This window comes from Plasmodium yoelii (assembly GCF_900002385.2).
Source record: "Plasmodium yoelii strain 17X genome assembly, chromosome: 11".
NCBI lineage: Eukaryota > Apicomplexa > Aconoidasida > Haemosporida > Plasmodiidae > Plasmodium > Plasmodium yoelii.
The window spans coordinates 625,589-651,234 of NC_036183.2; the positions used below are offsets into that span (position 1 = coordinate 625,589).

The 25,646-nt window shown below is 21.3% G+C and overlaps 10 protein-coding genes across 10 annotated transcripts; 5 read left to right on the forward strand and 5 right to left on the reverse strand.

Moving 5' to 3' along the window:
* Positions 1-1,353: 1,353 nt before the first annotated feature.
* On the forward strand, positions 1,354-2,297 carry PY17X_1112400 (EKC/KEOPS complex subunit CGI121, putative; the record flags this gene model as incomplete). Its single annotated transcript, XM_022956467.1, has 4 exons — positions 1,354-1,524; positions 1,706-1,828; positions 1,928-2,011; positions 2,133-2,297. The coding sequence occupies 4 exons, from the start codon at positions 1,354-1,356 to the stop codon at positions 2,295-2,297; spliced, it is 543 nt and encodes a 180-aa protein (XP_022812370.1).
* Positions 2,298-2,892: 595 nt separating this feature from the next.
* Positions 2,893-4,882, reverse strand: PY17X_1112500 (inositol-3-phosphate synthase, putative; the record flags this gene model as incomplete). The annotated part of the gene is made up of 2 exons (XM_719142.1): positions 2,893-3,662; positions 3,841-4,882. 2 exons carry the CDS (start codon positions 4,880-4,882, stop codon positions 2,893-2,895), a joined length of 1,812 nt encoding a protein of 603 aa, XP_724235.1.
* Positions 4,883-6,543: 1,661 nt separating this feature from the next.
* On the forward strand, positions 6,544-8,433 carry PY17X_1112600 (conserved Plasmodium protein, unknown function; the record flags this gene model as incomplete). Its single annotated transcript, XM_719144.2, has 1 exon — positions 6,544-8,433. The coding sequence occupies one exon, from the start codon at positions 6,544-6,546 to the stop codon at positions 8,431-8,433; it is 1,890 nt and encodes a 629-aa protein (XP_724237.2).
* A 730-nt stretch (positions 8,434-9,163) lies between these two features.
* PY17X_1112700 (prefoldin subunit 6, putative) lies at positions 9,164-10,328 on the forward strand (the record flags this gene model as incomplete). Its single annotated transcript, XM_022956468.1, has 5 exons — positions 9,164-9,218; positions 9,389-9,459; positions 9,627-9,751; positions 9,850-9,910; positions 10,281-10,328. The coding sequence occupies 5 exons, from the start codon at positions 9,164-9,166 to the stop codon at positions 10,326-10,328; spliced, it is 360 nt and encodes a 119-aa protein (XP_022812371.1).
* A 109-nt stretch (positions 10,329-10,437) lies between these two features.
* On the reverse strand, positions 10,438-11,027 carry PY17X_1112800 (conserved protein, unknown function; the record flags this gene model as incomplete). Its single annotated transcript, XM_722982.1, has 2 exons — positions 10,438-10,513; positions 10,714-11,027. 2 exons carry the CDS (start codon positions 11,025-11,027, stop codon positions 10,438-10,440), a joined length of 390 nt encoding a protein of 129 aa, XP_728075.1.
* Positions 11,028-11,751: 724 nt separating this feature from the next.
* PY17X_1112900 (glutathione synthetase) lies at positions 11,752-13,650 on the reverse strand (the record flags this gene model as incomplete). Its single annotated transcript, XM_722981.2, has 1 exon — positions 11,752-13,650. One exon carries the CDS (start codon positions 13,648-13,650, stop codon positions 11,752-11,754), a length of 1,899 nt encoding a protein of 632 aa, XP_728074.2.
* A 1,253-nt stretch (positions 13,651-14,903) lies between these two features.
* On the reverse strand, positions 14,904-15,686 carry PY17X_1113000 (CDK-activating kinase assembly factor MAT1, putative; the record flags this gene model as incomplete). The annotated part of the gene is made up of 1 exon (XM_022956469.1): positions 14,904-15,686. The coding sequence occupies one exon, from the start codon at positions 15,684-15,686 to the stop codon at positions 14,904-14,906; it is 783 nt and encodes a 260-aa protein (XP_022812372.1).
* Positions 15,687-17,372: 1,686 nt separating this feature from the next.
* PY17X_1113100 (conserved Plasmodium protein, unknown function) lies at positions 17,373-18,050 on the forward strand (the record flags this gene model as incomplete). Its single annotated transcript, XM_726071.1, has 1 exon — positions 17,373-18,050. One exon carries the CDS (start codon positions 17,373-17,375, stop codon positions 18,048-18,050), a length of 678 nt encoding a protein of 225 aa, XP_731164.1.
* An 858-nt stretch (positions 18,051-18,908) lies between these two features.
* On the forward strand, positions 18,909-22,243 carry PY17X_1113200 (conserved Plasmodium protein, unknown function; the record flags this gene model as incomplete). Its single annotated transcript, XM_022956470.1, has 9 exons — positions 18,909-19,019; positions 19,321-20,426; positions 20,597-20,687; positions 20,862-20,977; positions 21,096-21,187; positions 21,271-21,440; positions 21,523-21,580; positions 21,810-21,857; positions 22,101-22,243. The coding sequence occupies 9 exons, from the start codon at positions 18,909-18,911 to the stop codon at positions 22,241-22,243; spliced, it is 1,935 nt and encodes a 644-aa protein (XP_022812373.1).
* Positions 22,240-24,985, reverse strand: PY17X_1113300 (conserved Plasmodium protein, unknown function; the record flags this gene model as incomplete). The annotated part of the gene is made up of 4 exons (XM_022956471.1): positions 22,240-22,320; positions 22,416-22,592; positions 22,687-22,821; positions 22,994-24,985. The coding sequence occupies 4 exons, from the start codon at positions 24,983-24,985 to the stop codon at positions 22,240-22,242; spliced, it is 2,385 nt and encodes a 794-aa protein (XP_022812374.1).
* Between the last annotated feature and the right edge of the window lie 661 nt (positions 24,986-25,646).

A 25,646-nucleotide genomic window follows, 5' to 3' on the forward strand; every position in this document is an offset into this window, starting at 1 on the left:
TTGTCTAAATGGTATATACATTTCGCATAAAAAAATACATAAAAAATAGATAAAAAATAGATAAAAAATAAATAACAAAATAAATAAAAAATAAATAACAAAATAAATAACAAAATATACTTGTGCAAACAAGTGCTTAAAAAATTGTATTTCCACTATTTTTGTATTTTATTTTTTACAACTATTTTTCACGGAGCACATTTATATAACATTCATATCTTATTTTCTATCAAACTTATTATAAATTATCGCCTTTTAATATATATATAACATTTATTTTAAAATTCGGAGTCTGTAATTATATGCTAAACTGTATATTTCCATTTATATACATTTCAAAGAGAAAAAAAGTGTGTGTGTAATATGCACTTTATTATATGAACATACATAATTAACTAAAAAAAACTATTATATAGTTTTTCCATATTTTGCATATACGTCTAAATACAACTTTTTTAAAAAAATATATTTCTACATTTCAGTTGGCATTGTCATATAACACATTATTCGCCATTCGGAAGTATATGCGAATATTCTACCAATCTATATTTTTCCCGTTTTATTTTATTTCTTGGAATTTTTATAAAACACTGTCATTCTGTTAGCTATTTTAGCTACTTTAGCTATTTTAGCTACTTTAGCTATTTTAGCTACTTTAGCTATTTTAGATATTTTGGCTAGTTTCGCTATTTTTCTATAGATATTATACAATTTTGTTCACTCTTAAATCAGCTCTGATCAATGGAGACCATAATGAACTATAGGAATGAACCCTTTCCATTTTTGTTCATTTTTATTTTCATGGTTATTTAAGACGGATTGTAAATAAACCATAACTTGTGTTCATTATTCTAAGTTGAAAGATTTTTAAAAAAGGTGTGCATATTATATCTTAAAAAAATAATTGGAAATTTTATTTTATACATATATAAAAATATGTAGGTAAAATAAAAAAAAAAAAAAATAATAAAAGTTATTTCGAATTTTTACATAATTATATTGTTCCTATTATTTTTAAGTCAATCATTAATTTCCTAGGTCGTTATATATTTTTTTTTCTTATCATATTTATTGTAATTGTTTTTATTCGTATTTTTTTAAAATAAGTTTATCATTATTGTCATTACTACCATCACATTATCATCATCATTGTTACTACTATTTTTAAAAAACGCTATAATGTGAAAAAAAAAAAAAACATCCTTTTCTTTACCCCTTTCTATTATTTATCACTGTAATAGTCGTTTTTATGAACAATTCTTAAATAATCAAAATTTATTTATATTGATTTTATATCTACCTATATATTCTTTATATATATATATGTTCCCTTTTTAATAAATGACTATTGAAATGACCAATCATAAATTATACATACAAGACGAAACAGTGGATGTTACTTTAATTTTATTTAAAAATGTAACAAATTCAAAAGACGTTCTTGAAATTTATAATAAACTAAGTGCTGATATATCATCATCTGATCACCAAAATAAATTCTTTCTTATTTTGGATAGTCAACTGGTAAGAAAATCAAACATTTATCCTTTAATTACAGTAATAAAGAAATTGTAATTTTCAAAAAAAAAAAATATATATATATATCAACAAATATACTTTTATATAATATGAGGTTAAACTCAGCTAGCCAAAATTCATTTAGCTATTTTTTTTTTTTTTTTTTTTTTTTTGTATTTCTGTTCAGGTTTTTAATGAAGATCATATATTACATAGTATTTATAGAGGATATCATAATTTTAAGACAAAAAAAAAGATAACCAAAAATATAATATTGGAAATTTTTTTTCTATTATCATCTCATGAGAATGTGAGTATTTTTTATAAATTGTTTTCATCCATTTTGAATGTCTTTATATTTTTAATATTCCCATTTTTTTTTTATTTAAATTATTTTTTACGTTTATAGATCAATGAATGCATAAATCAGTACAAGATGAATGAAAATTCTACCTCCATAATTTATGTGGGTGTTAATATGCCAACTGATCAGGTAATTTCATGCATTCATGCATATTTTTTATATATATCCTTTTTTTTGTGAATTAATTAAAAAAAATAAAAAAAATAAAAAAAAAACGAATGTAAATTATTATATATTCACACACATACAGATTTTAGAAGTTACCAAACTAATTCAAGGGGAAAGTACAAATTTCGATGAAATATCTTCTTTGCATTGTGAAAAAAAAATATTAGAACATTTTAACACAGACATAAATAATATAGATAGATTTATTTATCATAATATTGCATCAAAGAAGATTTCTCTTAACTGATAAAATTTTTAATATATTATTTTAGCTATTTTATTAACATTTTTTTTTAACATTTTTTTTGCTACCCCAACCGTGTTCGGTGCACAAAATCATCCATTTATTAAGTTCCTTTTATTGGGAATTCTAACATTTTTTAAAAATAAAATCAAGACGTACATTTATTTTGTTTTTACTATATTATCTCTTTATAAAAGTTATGCACAAATATGTGGAAAATCTCTTCACATATTTTGTAGAAAATATTCATGGATATATGCACACAAAAAAACGAAAGTACCATTTTACACACTCAAAAAATATAACATATATTCCTATATATGCTATAGATAATACGAACTAATTTTGTTCTAAAATAATTCTCTATACTTATTAACATATCCATGTAAAGCAATATTTTCATAAAAATAAAAAAAAATTTAACATTGCATTAAGTATCGTATGTATAATATGCAATTTCATTGATATTTAAGGAAAGGCACAGAAATAAAATAGTGTAAATTATTAACAATAATGGAGCATTATACTGTATTACATTTATGTATTCTATTTCTGTATTCTGTTCATATATTATTTGCCCATACAAAACGCATCACATCTAAACCATGTAAGACAGATCTACGTGTGCATCTATAGGGAAGCCAGATATTACTCTAACAAAATTTAACAAGCTCTCAATTTGTGAAAAAAATGAGTGTCTGGTTTTATATTCGTTAGAATTAAAAGGCGATTTGCAAAAAATGCTTGAAAGGAATAAAACACTATTCATTTTTCTGTAACCATTATATTTGTTACTTAATATATCATGCTTTAATTCATAATTGCCAACCTTAATAGTACTAGTTAAAGATGCATTAGTTTTATTTTCATTCATTTTTTCAGATTTAAAATAAATTCTTTGTGATAATTCAACAAGAAGTATAAGATCAATTAAGATAGGAGATGCTAATAAAGAATCTTGACAAACATTATATAAAGATATTGTATTTTTTCCATTCATAAATAATTCACTAATATATTCATCCATAGCTTTTTTATCATCTCCTACATATGGAATATATTTTATTACTATTTCACTATTTACTTTTTGTTTTTCAATAGCATCAGAATAGTTATATTCATTTTCCATTTCCTCATTCTCTACATTTGTTTGTATCAAACTGTCTCCTTTACAATAATCATCATCTTTATTTGTATATACATCATCAAAATTATCATCTATATATAAATTTTCGTTAGCCTTTACATAATCACATATCAAATTACTTTTGGAAATTTTTTTACTATAAAATTGGCTATCTGAAGAAAGGTTTTTTCCATCATTATTTCCTAAATGGTTATACGAGACAATACTTTTGGGTTTTAGTCCTGAGATAGGATAGCGGCAAGTGTGTAGAGATGTGCGATTTAAAAAAAAAAAAATGAAAAAAAAATGAAAAAAAAATAGCAAAAAAAATGAAAAAATAGCCAAATGAATGACCAAATGAATGACCAAATGAATGACCAAATGAATGACCGAATGAATGACCGAGTGGGCCAGTCGTACCTGTCCCAAAGTAGGTGTCCAAAAGAAGGTTCTTTATTTTAGTCTGACCAGTTTTTAAGTCATTCCCAATTATAAATATTCCCTTTTGTTCAGCTAATTCAACAACACCATTTACCAAAGTGTTCTGAGGACTGCTATTTATAAATGGGCAATTTTCTAAAATAGATGCTAAGGCATATATAATACTTGGAGAAATTGATTCATGATTATTTTGACATGCTAATAAAATATTTTGAAATGTATCATTAATTCCTGGAATATGTGGTATATTCTTTTCAGTATTACCTGACCATAATACTATAATATCAGTTAACTTATTTTCTTTTTTAAATTTTTGGATTTGCTTTCTTACTTTTTCCATAATTTCTAATTTATTATTTCCAACTAATATATTATTAACTCTTTTTTGTTGATTAGCTGCAATAAAATTTCCTTTAAAATAAACACTTTTTAATGGTACATAATTCATATCATTTTTTATTTGCTCAACCAAATTATAATCAAAAACTTTATTTCTTATTAAGCAATCTTTTAGATTCAAATTGTTAATATCCCATCCTCCATAAACAATATTTTCGGGATTATATAATTCGATTAGATTATATATAGGGCAATAATAATGTTCTTTATCTATTTTATTATAACCTAATCTAATATTAGATGATAAAAATATACTACCTAAATAATTGGGTTTTTTTTTTTCATATTTATCTAAATATGTTATTTTTTTTGCATTTGCACATATTCCTCCTAACATAGTTGTTGAATTGTTTCCACCAATTCCAATTATTAATATTCCTAATTTTTTTGTTTTTATTTTTTCAGTCATTATTTTATAATTATTTTTTATTTCTTTACATTCTATTGTTCCATTTTTTACATCTTTTTTTACTTCAATTTCACTATGTTCATAATTTGAATAAACAAAATTTGAATCTTCATCTTTATTATATTTTATATTTAAAAAATTACCATCCTTTTTATAAAAATTGCTCCCTACTTCTTTTGTGCCTAAAAACTGTAACCCCTTATAGTTTTCCATTTATAAATAAGAGACTCAAAATTGATGTGAATAGTTTTGCTATGCTATGCTATGCTTTGCTATGCTTTGCTTTGCTATGCTTTGCTTTGTTTTGCTATGCTTTATTTTGTTTTGCTATGCTTTGCTATGCCTTGCCTTGCCTTGCCTTGCTTCGCTTCGTTTTCAGCGGACTAATTTGTGTGCTTATTTTGGGGAAGCTAAAATGAAACAGTTAAAAAAAACAATTAAAAATTGCAAAAGCAATTAAAAATTGCAAAAATAATTAAAAATAAATTAATATAAAGATATGGTCAATGGCCAATGCGTAACAATGCTGATAAAAAATTGCCAAAAATGGTTTATTAAATTTGCTTAAAATTAATAGGAACATATATTATATAGGAAATTATTTTTTTTTATAAAAAAACTTAATATATTTTCTTAAGAATAGGGTTTACCAATTTATATTTGTAGAGTTCCGTGCCACGTTATATTCAAATCAAGATGTTTCACAAGCATAAGCATAAGCACATGGCACATATCGCATATCACATGGCACGTATCAGTTTTATTCGCAGCTTTTGGCAGCCTTTGGCAGTTTTATTATTTTGTGGCAGCTTATATTGCTCCACAATCGGGCATATATATCTTGTCGATCGAACGATGAAGAAATTTAAAATTGCATTTTTCCTAAAGTAATGATATACAAACAATACGACCCAATTTTCAATAAATTATTTTTTTATATTTTTTTTATTTTTTTTATTTTTTTATTTTTTATTATTTTTTATTTTTATACAAATTTGACAATGTGTTTGCAATAATTTAAGTGGAAACAAAAATTCGAATAAGAAAAAAAATATTCGACCTCGATAGAAAAAAAAAATAAATATATTTTATTTTCCCCTTTTTCAAAAACCTCATTTTTTATATAAATTAAAAAAGTTGTTATTCACAAAATACCAATGCATATTATTTTGAGAGACCAATTTTGTTATGTAGTTTGGTCTAACATTTGATATCATAAAACGATAAACGCAAATTTTGTTTCATCTTTTAATTTGCCACCTCTCCATTTTCAAAAATTAAGCACTCCCAAAAATTGAACACTCCCAAAAATTGAACACTTCCCAAAATTAAATACGCATATTTCATCATATTTTACCATTATTTTTATTATTATTTTTTTTTTTTTTTTTTTTTTTTTTTTTTTTATTCTAAACATTGTGTGTGTTTATATATGAAATAAAATTTCCATTCTTGTGGATCGCATGATCGATACATTCAATTTGTATAACATCATTTATGGAATTTTATTTCTATAATTTAAGTTTTTTTTGTTTTTCTTTCCGTCTATTTATTTTATCTTTTGAGTGGTTCCATATTTCCATATATTAATACTTCCTTGTAAAATAGGAAAGAATCAATTTGGGCGTTGCCTTATTTGTGAATATTTTTCCCCATTTTTCCACCATTTTTCCACCATTTTTTTTCAATTTTTCCACCATTTTTCCACCATTTTTTTCGCAAAATGTGCTAATCATGATACACACTCGATTCGACCTGCACGAATTTGGGTAAAAACTGTTTAGCGAAGAAACTCTTTATTTTGGAAAAAAAAAGTGGAAAAAAAAAGTGGAAAAAAAAAGTGGAAAAAAAAAAGTGAAAAAAAAAAGTGAACAATGAACAGACTAAACTTGTTATTTAAACTATATCATAGACGGACAGAATGCAATTATAGTACCAGCCTTGTTGGAAATTCAAATCATGTTAAACTAAAAAATATATCTTATAATTTTTATAAAAATAGTAAAATAAATAATATATTAAATGAAGAGAATTATGAAAATGCAATAAAAATAAGTGAAACTATTTCAAATTTTTATAAAAATAAAATATATAACAATCAAAGTTATATACTAATTTTTAAAGGACTTATGAATATATTGCTAAAAATAAAAGAAGAAAAAAAAAAAAAAAAAATAGTAAATATTATGAACATATTTGTATTATATTTTAAAGATCATATAAATATTATGAATGAACAAGATATTACATTATTATTAGATACTAATGGAAAATGTAACATTAACAATAAAATAATAAATAAATTAATAATTAATAGATTTGATAAAAATAATAAAAATAATACATTATTTTATAATTTAAATCAAAAAAGTGTGTGTATCATATTGAACAATTTATATAAAATTAATGAAACAATAAAAATAAACATGATTCAAGATATATATAATTATTACATTATTAATAAATATTCAAATTATACATTAAAACAACTTATAATTATTTTACATTCTTTAAATAAATATAATTTCCAAAGATCTCAAATTATATATATTTTAAATTTTATTTCATCAAATATTTTTAAATCATATGATATTTTTCTTAAAACTTGTGAAAATGAAAAAAAATTGACTACACCCTCAAAATATCATAATAGTTCCATTTTAAAAATGAGCGAAAAAAATAAAACATCATCTATATATAATCAAGATGGAGATAAAGAAAATATAAATGAATTTGCTTCATTATTTTGTAAAAATAATAAATATGAAATTATTTTATTACATGTTTTAAGTTGTTACAATTATTGTAATAATCATATTATTAATATTTTGATTAATCAAACAAAAAATAAAATCTTAACAATTTATAACGAAAAAGAAATATGTATGTTAATTAATTCTATATCCAATTTTTTTGTTTTAAAAAAAAATAAAAATTTTGGAAAACATGGAACGGAAGAAGATAATTGTATAAATCATAAAAACAAATTAATTATGTCAAATTTAATTAATAATATTATTAAATTTAATAAAATATTTAACCATTACTCACATTTTAGTATAATATCTATTTATATATTTTTGTCAAAATTAGATTATTTCAATTCTTACAAAAATAAACAAATTCATGACAAATTTCTAAATCATATATTCTACAACTCGATATCAGATGGTGTTGGTGATAGTGATAATATAGACAATGTAAAAGAAAAAAAAAAAATTCCATATTTTTTTCTTAACAATAATGATAAAGATATTACTGTAAAAATATTAATAAATTTAGCATTTTCATTATCTTTAAATAATATAAATTGTTACAAATATTATAATTTTGTTTTACACTATTTTTATATATTAATAAAAAAATATATTATATCTTTTAATAAAAATTCTGAACAAATTAATTATGATATAAATAAGTTTATTCAATTATTGACAATTCAAAATATACAATTACTTTGTATTATATACACTTATTTATTTATAAATCAAATTTTATTTAAATTAAATATAATACATTATCATTTATTTTTATTTTTTATAAATAATTTAAATTATATCAATTCTATGTACTTATCACAACACACCACTTCAAAAATACATGGAGAGATAAATACAGTGCTTACATCCTTAAAACAATCAAAATATTATAATTTAAAAAATAATCAAAATTATGACGATAAAATAATAACCCAACAAATATTACACACTAATGAATGCTTTATTTTTCCTTATTATATAGATATATATTTATCTCCAATGTAAAAAATATTATATATATATATGTATTTATTTTATTTTATTTTTTTTTTTTTTTTTCTCCTAATGTGGTATGCCATTTTTTTGAATAATAATAATACCATGTGTATACTACAATTTATTATGTTAAAAATATGAGAAACTTTTTCCTATTTTTTTTTTTTTTTTTTCGATTAACCAATTTGTCAGTATATGTGGTATGCACTTTTTTGTTTCTCTTTAAACTCGCCATCTTCGCGGCTAACAATTTGTGAAAAATTAACAAATATAACAATAATAGAAAAATATAACAATATTGCAAAACATAACAATATTGCAAAACATAACAATACTGCAAAACATAACAATACTGCAAAACATAACAATATTGCAAAACATAACAATATTGCAAAACATAACAATATTGCAAAACATAACAATATTGCAAAATAAATAGGCGAGGGTACCCCATTTGGCACATAACACAAACTGCACTTTGTTTTTTGTTCAATAATTAATTATAAACATTTTTTTATTTCACCACGTGTTTTTATTATTCTTTCCTATGCCATCAACCAAATTTATGTACATAAAAATAAATCTTGTAGAAAAGTAAAATGTAGAGAAATTTATTTACAATATACTAAACCACATTTTAAGCATAATCTATTTTCCATAAAAATTATAAACATTTATATATTTAATAATATTTTTTTTGAATTTTTTTTTAAAACTTTAAACAATATTTTTATACAAAATGTCTCAGGATAAAATCACCAAATTAATTAAAGAAATAAATACTCTAAAATCAAGTATAAAAAAAAAAAAAAAAAAAAAAAAAATTAGTAATTTATGAAAACTTATGGTAAAAAGATTGTCACAAAATAATGCCAATTCCATTTACAATCTTTATTAATAAAATAGACGGACATATTTTATCCACAAAAATGTTAATCATATTTTTTTTTGGCCATATTTATAGGCTGTGAAAAAATTAATTCTCAATTGGAAGAATTAATAACTCAAAAAGTAGAAAATGAGATCCTCCTTGAAGTAGCCATAAATTTATATTATTATTAAATTTTGTGAACAATGATAAAATATGAATATATTTACATCCTATCTATTTTTTTTTCCCATTTTTTTTCCACTTTTTTCCACTTTTTTTCCCATTTTTTTCCATTTTTTTCCATTTTTTTTCCACTTTATTACATATATAGGAAGTTAAAAATTTAGAGCAAGATGCTACTCTTCATAAATTAACCGGATTAGTATTAGTTCGTGAAGAAAAAACAAAATGCTATGATACCATAACAAGGAGGATACATTATATTTCTGGGGAAATGTAATTTTATTTTTGAAAAAGTTTGCATGGAAAAAATAAACAATATGCAACGAAATAAACTACTATATACACTTTTTAAATATTGTGATCATTTTTAGTGAAAGCCGGAAAAAAGTTATTACCAACTCGGAGGAAAAATTAAAAAAGCTTTTTAGTGATGTAATATGCACATATATAGAAAAAATACACACATATAAAGAAAAAATACACACATAAAGAAAAAATACACATTTATTGTTTTGTTGCGTTTCCCAACTGTTTCATCCATATCACTAATACTAAATTCATCTTTTCTGTGTCCATTTGTTCTCCATTTTGTTCTCCATTTTGTTCTCCATTTTTTGTCCATTTTTTATGACCAATTCATAATTTATTTTTTTTTTATGACCAATTCATAATTTATTTTTTTTTTATGACCAATTCATAATTTATTTATTTTTTATGACCAATTCATAATTTATTTATTTTTTATGACCAATTCATAATTTATTTATTTTTTTTGACCAATTCATGCTTTTTTTTATAACAGCTGGAAGCCTATTCAAACCAAAGGAAAATCGCCATCCCGCAAGCATAAAAAATTAATTATAATTTGAACAATTAAATGGATTTCCTCGTTTTCCTTTATCTCACAAAAAAAAAAAAAAACCAAACAAATGTAATTAATTCATCATTTCAAACTATACTTAGTTTGAATATATTTCTCCTCTTTTTAGTTTCTTAATTTTTTCGTAATCTATATTTTGAACTTTAAATGCAAAGCTATAAAAATGGTGAAAAATAAGTTATAAAATGATAGAAAATTTATAAACAAAAATAGGGAATTTATATATATTCCCAATTTTTCATATTTTTATTATAATAATATATATCCTCATATGTTCATTATGTTGATAAAACTTATATAAAGCTATTCAAATATTATATAAAGTATTATTATTATTTTTTTTTTTTATTCTTACCACATCATGTTACTTTTTCTAACAAAGTAATGCATTTTCTTCCAATAGCCTCTTTTTTGAAAGCCCCTCTTTCTGTGCCTCTTATCATTTCTGACTTTATTAAAAAGGAGAATATTATTCTCTTTATTTTTTATATTTTCTAAATTAATTGATACGTCATTAAAAAACAAATTCGAATGAGAGTAACAAGAAGGGCTTAACTTATGATTTATTTCATTTTCATGTTTTAAACATATTCCATTTAAAAGAAATTTTGACTTTACATCGTTAGCACATTTTGTGTTTCGTATTACATTCTTAATTATATAAAACATTTTACTGAGTTTTAAAAAGGCATAAAAAACAAATATAAGAGTTCCTCATGGAATATAAAGGTAAAATATAAAAATGTAGAAAAAAGTTGTACATGCACATATGTATAATTAAAAAAATAAATAATAATAATTGAACTAAAAGTAAGGATACATATAAAATAAATCTTAAAATTAAAAATCCGAGACGATAAATATACAAATTTATCATAAAAACAACACCGTAAACGTGCATATATATGGGGCCGTAAATTATAATATTATGTGTTTTATATAGAAATTGAAAGTTTGACTATTTTAATTTAAAAAAAGGTTGGCAAAATTTACGAAATTATGAACGTTCAGGAAAAATGTCGGTAAAATTTATAAAAATATTATGAACGTTCAGGAAAAATGCCGGCAAAATTTATGAAAGCTTTATGAACGTTCAGGAAAAATATCGGTAAAATTTAGAAAGTGTAATAAACTTATGAACGCGGCATAAAAAATGCCATAAAAAAAATACATCGCAACAAAATATAAACAATATGTCTTAAAATAAATAACAAAATCTACCATATAGTGCATAAAAAAAATTATGATAAAATGAAAAATATTCATCTAAATTGTTAATGTGGAAAGCAGAGAGTTGCCAATACATACAACTCATTTTTTACAATATATATATATATTATACACATACATGCGATGTATCTTTCCCATTGGAATATGGCACACATTTATAACATTATACCAAGAAAACCGAATCCAGAGATGATATACCACATATAGCACCACCTTCGTTTTCGTTTACATTTTTAGTTCGAACTAAATATCCTTTTTGTTCATTTAGTATATTTTTATCCTTAAAAAAAATAATGTTATGAAAAAATCCAAATTCGGAAATTGACTGTTCAAGTGAAAATTCGATAAATTGTGTATCTTCCTCATCACAATAATTCGAATTTTTTTTTTGTAATTGATTTTCTTCAGATAACTTATTAATTTTTTGTTCATAATTTTTATTTACCTCTTTTATTCTACAATGTATAGTTGGAAATGGAGATGGAAATAATTTTTCCATTAAAACATAAAAAGATAATTTATTTTTTTCTTCTGGTTTATAATAAAGCATTAATTTTTCCTTAACATCATTACCATGTAAATTATTTTGTCCACCTTCTCTTTGGGGTTTTAGTATAAATTTATTTTCATTTTTAATTGCATAAGAAATGATATCAGAATGTTTATTTAATGATGGGTCAATTTGTAAAGCAAATGTTTTTTTTAACATGTTCATATCATTCAATATTTGTTCTTCTGATTTTTTTTTTTTATTTATATCAATAGAAATATATTTTCTTAATATATCATCATCTAATAATAACATTTGAATTTTTTTTAACCCAACTAACTGATAAGGCAAAGATGGAATTTTAACAGAATCACTAAATTCTAACATCTCTCTTAATTCCCATACTATTTCATTATAATGTAAAGGTGCATATAAGGCTCGAAAATAAATTACACTAACTTCGAAAATATTTTTTTTATATTGTTCAAACATTTTTACACCATCATATATATCGTAACCATTTATATCATCGTCATTTAAATTTATCATTAATTTTCCAGGTCTTATTTTTTTTTCATTACATCCATTATTATTATTATTATTTATAACTCGATCTATAGATTCTTTTAATGTTTCATTTGGATAATTTAAGAATATTTTTTTTTTTTCAAATAAGTTTTGCAATTGTTTTATTGTAAAATATCTTTGACTAATTCCTAATTTGCTTAATTCATATTTTGTTTGATATTTATCAAAACTGTTTATATCATCATCATGTAAAATACAAATAGTTATAACTTTATTATTTTCTAATTGATTACTATTTTCAATATAAATATTATGAACTTTTTCTATACAGGTAGAAATGCCTTGAAGAAAATTGTTATCAAATTTTTTGTCTAAAATTTCAAATATTTCTTCTTGATTTTGTTTATTCATGTATGGAAAATATTCTTTATATATTTCTTTTATCATATTTTTATGAGCTTCAAAAATAGTGCTTGATAAATTACCAAAAGCAACAGATATTGTGTTATATTCTATTTGTTTTATTTCACTATTATTTCCATCATTTTTCATATAATCTGATCTACCAATTATGCACCGAATATCGTTTTTTATATTTCGACCATTTTCTTCATTTAAATATACGTTCTCACATATTTCTATTATTTTTTTACAAAAATCATCATTTCCTTTTATATCTTCTAATGCCTTTAATAAAAATGGTAAATCACAAACTATATTATCAAAAATTTCTGAAAAAAGTAATGTACATTTTTTGCATAAATTTAATAAATTTCTATTTAGTTTTTGGGGAAATAATATGAAAGAAAATAACTTAGGAGAACACGATAAAACTGTATTATAATTTGTTATTCTTTTTTTTTCATCATTAATTGATTTTGAATAAATATAATAACTATTACAATTTAATGATGTCACTAAATCTTGAATCAATATATTTATTCTTTCATAACTTAAATATTCATTTTTTCCTTTTGGTACAAGAAAATAATTTATTATTTCCTTTTGAATAATTTCATAAAAATCATTTATTTCTTTTTCCATTTTTTTTATTCATATATTTTATTTGTTTATTTCCTTCAAATTTGAAATTATAAATACAAGCTTGCCCACTCACCTTTATATATATACCACTTTTTTCGGATGTTATCTTACGAATATATACCTGAATTTGTTTGGAAATATTTATTTCTTTCACTTTTGTTTTTGTATTATTCACAGTAAGCTACTTATTTGGAATCTACAACTATATGAACATACCTGTATGTGTACATATAATATATATATATTATTTTTATTTCATAAAAATATAGAAAATGAAATAAAAAATTTTACATTTTCTTGTTCTCATAAAATCTTTCTTTCAACTCTTCGGAGTTATTGCATAGATCAAGGATCCGGTAATATAATACAAAAGTTTTTAGATAGTTTTTTTTTCAACGTTAATAAAAAAGAAAAAAAATATAAGCATATTCTTGTCAGAACAAGCCATAATATATATAAATATATTACTACTATAACTCTTTAGTTAACCCCTATAGAACAATATTAAAATGTGAATTATTTTACTGTTATTACTATTATTATTACTATTATTATTATTTTTTTTTTTTTTATGATGCTATATAAAAATGTATGCAAGGTGCATATCCTAATGAATAGCATATGTTGTGAATAATTGAAATATTTAAAAATAGTCACTTTTCATTTGTTTGCTATTTTTTTAAATTTTGCTTTTCTCAATTATATCATAAAATCCCGAATTTTTTTTTTTTTATTATTAGCTAGCCAATGTGAAATTAACGCTAGCTTGTTCATATTTTATACATAAGTTTACAAAAAAAAAAAAAAAAAAATAATAATAATAATAATAATAATAATAAATGGATGAGTGTGTGAACAAGTAGCATACTATCGATTATTTTGATAGAAACTCGAAAAAAATGTTATATTGTAATTACCAATGGCAATTTCACAACATATTTTATTATATATCCACATTTCATCCAAAATTGTGGATTTATGTTTTTATATATATGTGTGTGTATACAGGTTAAACACAAAAATGTTCACGGGAGTATAAATAAAAGCGTGGACATAAAACATAGCTATAATAACAATACAAAAAAATAGACGATATATTTCATATAATAAAAAAATTATAAAACAAATTCGGTAATAAATAAAGCTAAATGAAATATTTTAAAAGGAGAAATATAAAATAAATCCTACTCAAATATTTTTTTTTTTATTTTTATTTTTTTTTTTTTTTTATTTTACATGTACAAACACAAATTCTATATATTGAGATATATGGTAGAATTAAATTCCTGATCACATCTCTTAAAAACAATAGAAATATCATATCCTCCTGCATAGTCAGATTTTTTAATCTCCTCTTCTGAAACAAATTTACGTACAGGTATATCTGTATCATTCCTGATAGCAGGGTTTAATGGTTGTGGCTGTGATTCAGAAATGTTAGTTACTTTAACTTCATTAAATAATTTAGGGTTTTCTTTAACTAGCGAATGAACATATGTTTCGTTATTTAATTTATTTACAATAGGTCTTTGTTTAATTATCTCATATAGGTTCCCTTCTTCCTTAACAATTTCATGAATTTTTTTTTTTTCATTTTCATATATAAGAGAATTATTTTCTTCTATTAATTTTATATTTTCTTTTTCATATCTTTTAATATATGCTTCAATAATTTTACGTTTTTTTTCATCACATTCATTTGTTAGCATAAAAATTATATCTTCAATTTTTTCTAAATAATTATTATATAAGGGTGTATTTTGAAAATTATGTCTTTTTTTATTAAATATTTCAGTTAATTTACTTCTTATATTTTTTTGATTGGAATATATTTTTTCTTCTATATCAAATGGAACTACGTTTTTTTTTGTTATAGCGATTTTACAACGTGGGCAATGTTGCTTATTGTGTTTATTTAAATGATTTTCCAAACATTCTCCACATATTTTATGTTTGCATATATCAAATAAAAATAGTTTTTTTTCAGTATTTACATATATATCATCCAAACATAAGGAACATTTATATTCATCCATTGTTACCTATATGTTTTATCATATGAATTGTTTTTATATCCACGTTTTTTCCTCTCTTCAAATGTGAAATGCAGATATGTATGTATGTATATATATATATATGTACCCATTAAACAAGATAAATGTTTTATGTGCATTTATTTATAATCATCACGAAGCATGCTTATTATTATATTTTTTATTTCCACTCTTTAAAACACGCAAATTTGTGATAAATATATTTATTCACATACTATTGAATTTCACATTATATATGTATATTTTTTTAAAAGCTATTCCAAAAATATACATGGCTTGCTTCCTTAATATTTTATAATAGCCATTATGAAAGTTACATTTTTTTTTCAAAGCAGTACATAACAAATAAACAAAGAAAAAAAAAAAGATAATTCAATAAAATTAGTTTAAAAATACATACCACAATTATATAGTGTAAACTATATAAAAAATATAATTATATGCATATATGAATTATATAAAGATAACCATTTTTCATGACCCCGAAAATAAAAACATATTATATGCAAACATTTGTGTTTTTAATTTTTTATATCACTTCGTTTTTAGTATGTTTATTTTATATCCTAAAATTATAGGTCACAATCAAATGGGATATGAAGAATTACATAATAAACTATTCTTCATATTTATAGTCTCCCAAAAAAAGTTAAAAAAATTTTATTATGGGCATATATATATATATATACATTCTCAATAAGCATAGAAGATACTATATTCTTTGTCAGTTTCACCCCAATACTATAATTTATATTTTTTTCTCATTTCGTGGAACTAATATACATGTATCCAAATTTGTTCATTTATTCAATGTTCCCACCTTTCCTTCTTACTTTCAATGTAGCGCTACCACTAAATTATAAAGGAACACGTGGAAAAAATATATAAATATGGGCAATAAATATTTGAAAATTTATAGACATAAATGCTAAAACATAATTTCACTTTAAAAGAAAAAAATTTTAATTATGTCTTGTTCATTATATTAAGTTTAAAAAAAACATATCAATCTTGTAACACATTGTCAATTTGAAACACAAAGGTTTTAATTTTAATCATATATTTCGTAAAATTAAACACACGTATAAACACTTTTTTTTTATGAACAATTCATGTAATTTTTACAATAAATAAAAAAAAAACATTTTTTTTTATTGCTTGTTAATATTTTCACATTTAATAAAATCCAATATGTTTTATTTTAGCTACCTATAACAGTTGTTTTTAATTTATATTATGTATGTGCATGAATTATATGTATTAAAAAATTATAGAAGCTTTTTTTTTTTTTTCCCTCATTCAAAATAATACTTATTATAATTTTTGTTTTTCATTTTTGGACATTGAATTTAATAAAATATTTAAAATTTGAGACATTGATTAAATTTAATTTCTTATAATACTGTACGAAAAAAATAAAAATAAACCATGAAATTTTTAAATAAATGTTTTAATCCAATAAATGGAAACATTGGCATTCCATTTTAATTGCCACCACTTTTATATGTATATACATTTTTTCCTTTAATTTTAAACCGTAATTATATCTTAAACGTTGCATAATAATTTTTTTATCTCCATTTTTATTTTTATTTTTATTTTCATCGTATTTCTTTAATATTATATCAAGGGCCTAGACCATATTATGTACAACTTTTTTTTTGTAAAATGAACAAGCTAAAATATACAAATAAATGTAGAAATGCTATTAAACTGGGGAATAATGGCACATGTGTTGAACAATCATATCATGATAAAGACAAAACAATAAGCTCAAAAGAAAGAACTTATTATTCACAAGTTAAATGGAAAAATTCTTGTGCATCATTATCAAAAGTTAAAGAACAGAAAAGTGGTTATAATAAAATATATTGTTATAAAGATAATAAAATCCAATATGGTGTGTGTAAAAATCATAAAACTAATGGATATATTTTATTAACTAATGTATCTATACCATATAATTTAAAAGGAACACACAATAATAATATGAACAAGACAGCCCAATTAAACAGTGAAATAAATAAACATTCCAATAAAAATGAAAATATATTTATATGTAATATATGTTATTATATAAACGAAATGAATGAACAAATGAAAAAGAAAAAAAAACAAACTACAGTTTATAACCTTGAATTTAATAATTTATCAGATTATCAAAATGATGAGGAAAATACTAAAATTACCAAAACAAACAAAACTAATTATATACACATGCTCAATAATAATTGTCAACAAATTCAAAAAGATAATAAAATAATAGAAGAAAAATATTCAAAACATTCCCCTTCCATTAAAAAAAATCTATTCAAATTTTTAAATTCGTTATTTAGTATGAATTAAGAATCTACAAAAAAATCATGTAAATAATTTTTTTTTTTTTTTTTTTTTTTTGTTTCTTCTACCCACTATCCCAGGCCCTATTATCATCTTCACTAATGTTATTAATGAAATTGTAAAATTTAATCTTTATATATATTTATTCAAAATATATCCAAAAAAAATAAAAGGCAATAAATATGGCTTGTCGTAGTAGTAGAATAATAAGCCATAAATTTTTTACTAATTTCATGATAACATTCTTAGGATATAATATATATATATATATATATATATGTATGTATGTATTTTTTTTTTAATAATTTTTTTGTTCATCCAACATTGGATTATATATTTTTTTTAAATATTCGTTTGTGTACATATGCATTTATGATTTACATGCATATGCAATGCGAAGTTTTGCATGTTTATTTTTTTATCGTGATTTTTTATAGTGATTTTTATCGTGATTTTTTATAGTGATTTTTATCGTGATTTTTTATAGTGATTTTTTTTGTAATAATGTGTGTATAATTGTTTTTGTGTTTTTGGCTGTTTTAAATATACTGTGGCCATAGTTTTTTATGTATGTTCATTATATTTTTATAAACTTGGCAAACTTACACATACAATGTTTGCTTATTTATTCATCATATGCTTTTAGAATCTCAATTTGTTTATCTACATTGGGATATTCCTTGTTATGATCATTATAATTACTACTATCTAATTTGTTCGGTTTGGAAATTTATTTGTTTGTTTCCCGATTCGGTGTTTAATCATCTTTACCATTTAACAAGAATATAAAATATTCATATACATGTATAATTTAAAAAGAGAGACAAAACATATTTTTTAATATAACTCGCCATTTTGTTCAAAATGAATAATGGGGTTAGGGCATTATATGTGTATAATTCATCCCCGAATAGTTCTAATTTGATATATACTAAAACTTTTGTTAATATCGAAGTTTATGCTAGGAGTTTACAAGTAAGCTCATTTTAAATTATTCCATGCAATATTGGACAGTAAAGCGAATAGAAACATAACCATATCGTATATGCATTTATCACACATTTCATCACACATTTTATCACACATTTTATCACACATTTTATCACACATTTTATCACACATTTTATCACACATTTTATCACACATTGTTGTCTTTTTTCCTCTTTTTTTTTTCCTCTTTTTTTTCCTCTTTTTTTTTTCCTCTTTTTTTTTTCCTCTTTTTTTTTTCCTCTTTTTTTTTCCTCTTTTTTTTCCTCTTTTTTAATAACCTTCGCAGAATGCAGATTATATAAACGTACTGAAAATAAAAAATATAGAATATTTAATTAAAAGCCAAATCATTGATAAAGAAAATGAAGAGAAATGGGTATATGATAATTTTCTTGAATTAAATAAAACAATAAGTTGTTATAAAATTCATATAAAAAATAAAATATTATATCCATTTTTATTGGGAAAAAAAGGAAATTTTATAGTTATTATTTTATTATTTATCGATAATAATGATGATAATAATATATGTATAATAAAAAATAATAGTATAAAATTATTTTATTACAATTTTATAAATGATTTATTAAATTATATTAAAAATATAATGATAAAATATGATCAATATTTTTGTAAAAATAATAATATCTATATTATACATAAATTAAAAAACAAGTTAGATTATTATATAGCCAATACAATTCCATATGGTCGAGTTGTAAATAAAAATTATTTTTTTAATTATATGAAAAGAGATATGTATAAATCTGAAAATATTTTAGATAGTAATGTATCCATATTTTATGATTATTTATATTTAACAAATAATAAAAATTTAATAATTAATGAAAATAAATTAAATGATATAAAAAATTATTTTATTAGAAAAGATAGTAACAATATTGATGAAAAAATAAAACTAGACAATTCAGATTCTACTAATTTTATTCCAAAGTTTGGAGAAATTACACAATATGTCTATACCCCCCAAAATTTACAAAATAAAAATAATAAAGAAAAACCATTTGATATTGATAACAAAAATCATGAACATTCTTATCATATATTAAATAAAATGTCAAATAATATATTATACACAAATAGTAAACCTCCTTTTGTTAATTATAAAAATATAGTACTTATAGATGATGAAACAAAATATATTTTTTTCAAATTGTTACAAAATTTTTTTAATATTATTAACAAAAAAAATTATTTAAATGATAAAAATACAACCAATTATTTTTATTCATTATATCTATTATATTTTTATAATTATTCTATATATTTTGAAAAAAATAAAAAAATATTAATAAATAAATTGGAAAAATATGAATATTCCAAAAATAACAAAGAAAATATTCAAACATATACCCCTATATATACATATGAGTAAGTTTTTTTTTTTTTATTATAAAATATTTCGAAAATAATAATTTAAAAAGCTTTCTTTATTTATATAGACAATATATTTGGTTTCTCTATGACCCTACTCCCGTTATCTTACCACGTTTTACTATCACTTTACTGTCATGTTCTACCATTTTACTACCATTTTCTAGGAAAAATACACACACTATTCCATGCATAACTATAAAGGAAGAATTAACCTGCTTTATAACAAGCTCTCAAAATAATGATACAAAAATAAAGGTTTACAAAACAAATTACATTTTAATTTTTATTCGCAACCTTGAAATATATGCGCTAACCCAATGCAACACCTATACCGCTAATTTAAAACTTAAAATTTTTAATTTTTAATCTTTAATTTTTAATCTTTAATCTTTAATTTTTAATCTTTAATTTTTAATTTTGTTTATTTAGGGGGAAATAATATTAAAACATCAAGGAGAAAAATATTTAGACATAAATATGGTTATTGAATTAGATAACGAAGATTGCGATATATATACTGACAGTTTCTCAATCTTTGAAAAAAAGTTATTAAAAAAAAAAATGAAAAATATACATGTACAGTACATGTAAATATACACACATATACATGCACAGTACATGTACATATACACACACACACATGCATATTGTTTTAAAATGTAGGGGCAAAAATCTAAAGATACAATATCCATGCAAACATCCAAAGAATAAGATAATTACATATTATTATAAAAATTTGCCAAGTCCTTTCTTTGGTATTGATATAAAAAAATGTAAAGAATATCGTAAAAATCATAAAGCGGTAAAATAATAAAACTTTTTTTATAATTATTTATAGGGTCATATAAAACTAAAATGCTAAATGAAAAAAATATAGAGATAAATATAACACTACAAAGAAATAACAATTTCCCATACATCCAATTAAAACAAAAGACAGATGAATATTTATTTTTTAGATTACCATTTCCTTTTGATATTATTAATCACACTTTAAAATGCAATTTCGTATGAAAAATAAATCTTTAATGGTTAAAAAATTTGTAATAACATAAATAAAATTATATTTTTGCTTAATTGTTTTTTTTAGGGAAAAATCCAGTTTGATAATAAAAAAGAAATAAAATGGACATTCCCTAACTTTGCAAGTAATAAAAAATAAAACAACAAATTTTACACTAAAATGAAACAGCAATTTTTATGTTATACAAACATATATAAATGGTTAAAGATATTCCTATTTTACACATGAATTTGTGAGAATATATTTTCATATTTCCACAAGCAAAAAATATCATACCTTTTCTCAATTTTTTCAATTTTTTCTCAATTTTTTTTCAATTTTTTTTCAATTTTTTTTCAATTTTTTTTCAAAAGGAGAATCACCAGCAATATTAAACGGAACGATACAAATCAATTGTATAGGTAGCTATTTTACAAAAATTATTCTGCTTTATTCCATTTGGCTATATATAAACAAAATAAAGAAAATCATTTTTATACATACTTGCATTTTTTCATATTTTCTATCATCACTCATCTTTATCTTAGATCTTTGTTTCACAAACCTGCTATATCTTTGTGTTATTCATATTTAATTTAATTCAATTTAATTCATGTATTTTTTATTTTATTATTATTTTTTTTTTTTTTTTTTTTTTTTTTCAGAAAAAACATTAAAACAGCTAGCTGGAGAAGTTCATATTTTTTTCAAATCAAATTATTCTAAAACGAAAATTGTTCATTCGAATATACAATTTTCAGCTGATTATATTCTTCAATCGAAAAATTTAATTATGTTAAGTTCTTAACAATTTATAAATTTTCTCATCTTACTAAATTTTATATATCTATTAAAATTTTTTAAAAAGTGATTCAAATAAACGTCCTAAAAAACGAAGAGAAAAATTTAGAGCTTTTCTATATCTTGTCTACATATATATATTTTTTTTTTTTTTTTTTTCAAGTACATTTTTATTTTACCGAATAAGCAGTATTTGCACAGGATAAAATTACTTTGTATAAATTTTCTTCCTTTATGTTAATAATTTTCTTAATTATAATATCGGACAATATTTTATATAGTTCCTCATTTTCCTTTTTGTTTTTTATTCTGGAATATCCATATTTGTTTTTTATTATTGTACCCGATTGGAACCCCTGTGTGCAAAAAGTACATGTATTTTTATTATCACTATTATATTTTTTTTTTTTATATTTTTTTTTTTTTTTTTTTTTTTTTATTTTGGCTAACTCGAATAATCTGAAAGATAGTTACACAATAAAACAACTCAGCTATGTTATTCACATCAAAGATTTGCAAATATTTTTTAAAAGAGAGTAAATCATTAATACAGCTTGTTAGTATTTCCTCTTCTGTTTTACTAAGCTGTTAAAAAAAATAATAACATTGTCTACATGTATTTTGGCTAAAATAGCTAGTTGGTAAATATTTTTTTAAGTATATCCAAAAGTGTGTGCAATAGTATTTTTATTATATTATTATATTATTTTTTTTTTTATTATTTTATTTTATTATATTTTTTTTTTTTTTTTCAAACCTGTATAGAAGATAAGTGGAAAAATATGTGAGAATAATAAGTATCATCGTTTAAATTAAATTGAATATTTTTTTTATTTTTTATGTAGTTATCAATATCTTCTGATGTAACATCGGGGGTTTTCTCTTTTGGTTTTTCTTGTTCATTTTCATCACTTTTTTCACCATTTTTTTCACCATTTTTTTCACCATTTTGTTGGGTCATATTTGCGTATTTATGCTTGATCTGATCTGCTATGGCTTCATTTTCTTCTTTTGTGGAGTCTCCTAAATAATATTTATCATTCTGAACATTTTTATAATTTAAATAAAATAAAAAATCCATACTAGAATCATCAAATTCTTCTTGTTCATTTTTATTTCTTTTTAGTATCTGTTCAATGTAATCATTTTGTTTTTTGTTTATATTTTGTGAAATATATTTATAAATATTTTTATCATTATCTCTTTCAAAATTTTTTCTTTTTAAAAAATTTATTTCAGCTATATTTTTTTTCTTAAAAGGAAACATAGACAAAATTTTTAATTCAATAAATAAAATAATATATTTAATTGTGTCAAATATAGTACCTATTTTATTATTTGATAAATTTAATTTTTCTATATTTTTTAAAATGTCAAAAGTTGTATAGCCATAATTTATTTTATGTTTTTTTAAATTTATATCACTATCACTATAGAATGAATGCAATTTTATGGGATAATTTAGAGATGGAACTTTACCATTTTTATGGTAATCGGTATTTTTTTCTGCCTTGCTTTTTTCTGCCTTGCTTTTTTTTGTTAAGATATAACTCGATATGCCTTCTTCTTCCCCTTGTTGAATATTTTGGTTTTCTTTTAAAAATTCAGATTTATTCGGATATTTTAAATTGTCTATAATTATATCGTACATGTCAAAATTTACTTCGTTTTTACAAAATTCTAAAATATTATAAAAGCTTTTTAATAGTAAAATTCTATCATTTAAATCGGTATAATTATTCATATCAATAATAACATTTTTACATATATTTGATAATAAATATGATGTATAATTTTTATTTATAAAAATATAATAGTTACATAATTTTGATAAATTATATAACACATTTGGTTTTCTTAAATTTGGATATTTATCATGATTACATAAATATAATTTTAATAATAATAAATTTATATCAAAATATTTATATTTAAAAAAAGATTCAGATAAAATAATTATATCATTTGGTTCAATCAATAAAAGATCATTATCTGTTTCTTCATCATTTGGTGTTTGTTTTTCAACTATTTGTATATTTTTATCTTTTAAATAATTCTGACTTATTATAATATCTGTATTAAGTTTCCATTTATTATTATCAAGTATTAAATAAATAATATATTTATAAATTTTATTTAAATAATAAAAATTGAATATATTAAAATGCATTAAGAAATCTATAAACCCTGTTATATGATAAAGATTTTTTATTTTATATATATCTAAACATATTTCTTTACATATTAATTTACAAAAATAAGGATTATAATAATTAATTTTTTTTATATTTTTTGTTAATGTTAATATATGGTTAATATTATATAAATCTCTTTTTTTTATTATTATTTCTATAAAATGTTTATATAAATAATTTATATTTTCTAATTTATGTTTTGAAGACACATCAAATAGTTGTAATTCATTATAATTGTTCAGCAATTTTAAAATGTTATATCCTCTTAAATTATTTTTAAATGCATCATTTGTATTTTTATATATTTCAAAATATGGAAAATCATTATTTAAATATATTTTTTTTTTTTTACTCTTTAATATTTTGTGTTTATAATATTTATACACATTTTTATCTTTCTCATTTTCGTAACTATCTATAAAATATTTATTGTATTCTATTTTTATTCCATTGTTGTGTTTGTATTTTGTTCTATTATTTACATATATTATCTTTTTCCCTATCTTTATATTTTCTTCTTTTATTTCGTTTAAAAAAAGTTTGTACTTCTCCATCTAGATATACATGTACCACAAAATAAGATTGTGATGTTGCTCTAAATAAATATTCTTATGATCGATATCTCATAAATTAGTGTTAAATATTTGGCTGAATGATAGTATACGTGTGTATTTCTAAAACGAAAAAACAACAAACTATCAGTACATCGAAAATAAAGTTATATACATTATATTTCTTACATGTTCGTGTGTCCCTCTAATTATGTTATATATATATATATTTTTTTTTTTTTTTTTTTTTTTTTTTCAATTACCAAACTAGCCCTTTTCCCTCACAATTATTAAAAAGAGGAATAAATCGATACTCCAAATTTATAAATGTTTAAAGAAAAAAAAGGGAGAGCAGAGCAAGCTATATATATCCACCTTATTAATTTGTAAACTCCTGAATAATTTAATAATTATAAAAAAAAAAAAAAAAAATTAAATTGCAAGAAATAAAAATATGCATAATAACATTCAATTTTTTTTTATATGCAGTTATTCATTTTGAGAATTGTTATTCTAAGAAATATTATATCCCGAAATAATGACATTCAAAAATAGTAAAAAAAATATGTATCGTTTTCCAGATTTTGCATATTTTTTTCACTCATTTCTTGGCTTGTAGAAATGTTATTATTTATGTTACCATTATTTGGGAATTGTTTATTTT